This window comes from Bison bison, unplaced genomic scaffold, assembly GCF_000754665.1.
Source record: "Bison bison bison isolate TAMUID 2011002044 unplaced genomic scaffold, Bison_UMD1.0 scf7180017864366, whole genome shotgun sequence".
NCBI classification, from domain to species: Eukaryota; Metazoa; Chordata; class Mammalia; order Artiodactyla; family Bovidae; genus Bison; species Bison bison.
In genome coordinates this window covers 3,349,578-3,350,164 of record NW_011494938.1, presented here as the reverse complement: position 1 = coordinate 3,350,164, position 587 = coordinate 3,349,578, and the positions used below count along the sequence as shown (strand labels likewise).

Genomic DNA, 587 nt, shown 5'->3' with positions numbered 1-587 from the left:
GTAGCGCCGCGCCAGACGTGCGAACAAGAGGTGCGGCGCCGAGCCCATTGACGCCGCGTTTCCGATCAGCGGCCAAGCAAAGGGACCGGGGGGCGCGGAGCCCGGCTGCCGCCGCCGCTGCCTCAACAGCCACTGGCCCACGTGCACTGCGGCCAGCACCGAGAGCAGCAGAAGGAGCATGGTCTGCTGGACCGACAGAAGGGTCGGCGACAGGTGATCGTCCGGGCTGAGGCCAGTGGCCATGCTGGGGAGAGAAGGGCGAAGGCGTGACACTCAGGTAGGCAGAGAAAGAAGAGGGCGCCCCAAGCTCCTATCCACCTGCCTCGGGCTACCGTGCACTGTTGGGTAGGCAGGAGGTAGCGCGTAGGTCAGATCAGGGCTAGCTCACTGAAGAAGCAGTTGAACACGCCTCTTGCCATCCCAAACCCATTGCCCAAAAGCGAGGGGAAGGGTCGTGTTTCCGCCTCTCTATGACCCGATTCCCCCGACCCCGCCTCAGCCGCGTAACGGTTCCTGTAATTCAAGGACAACACAGCGGGCATCAAGGTGTGGCGCTCAGTTCCCTCTAAATGCCTACCACCCCGGCC

General features: G+C 64.1%; 1 protein-coding gene across 1 annotated transcript in view; it reads right to left on the bottom strand.

Moving 5' to 3' along the window:
- Positions 1-587, bottom strand: part of LOC104999966 (cytochrome P450 1B1) — an 8,689-nt gene that overhangs the window by 7,495 nt on the left and 607 nt on the right. The window contains exon 2 of the mRNA XM_010855600.1: positions 6-244. Within this exon, the coding sequence (XP_010853902.1) occupies positions 6-243 (238 nt within the window). The 5' untranslated portion in view covers position 244. The remainder of the gene's footprint in view (positions 1-5; positions 245-587) is intronic.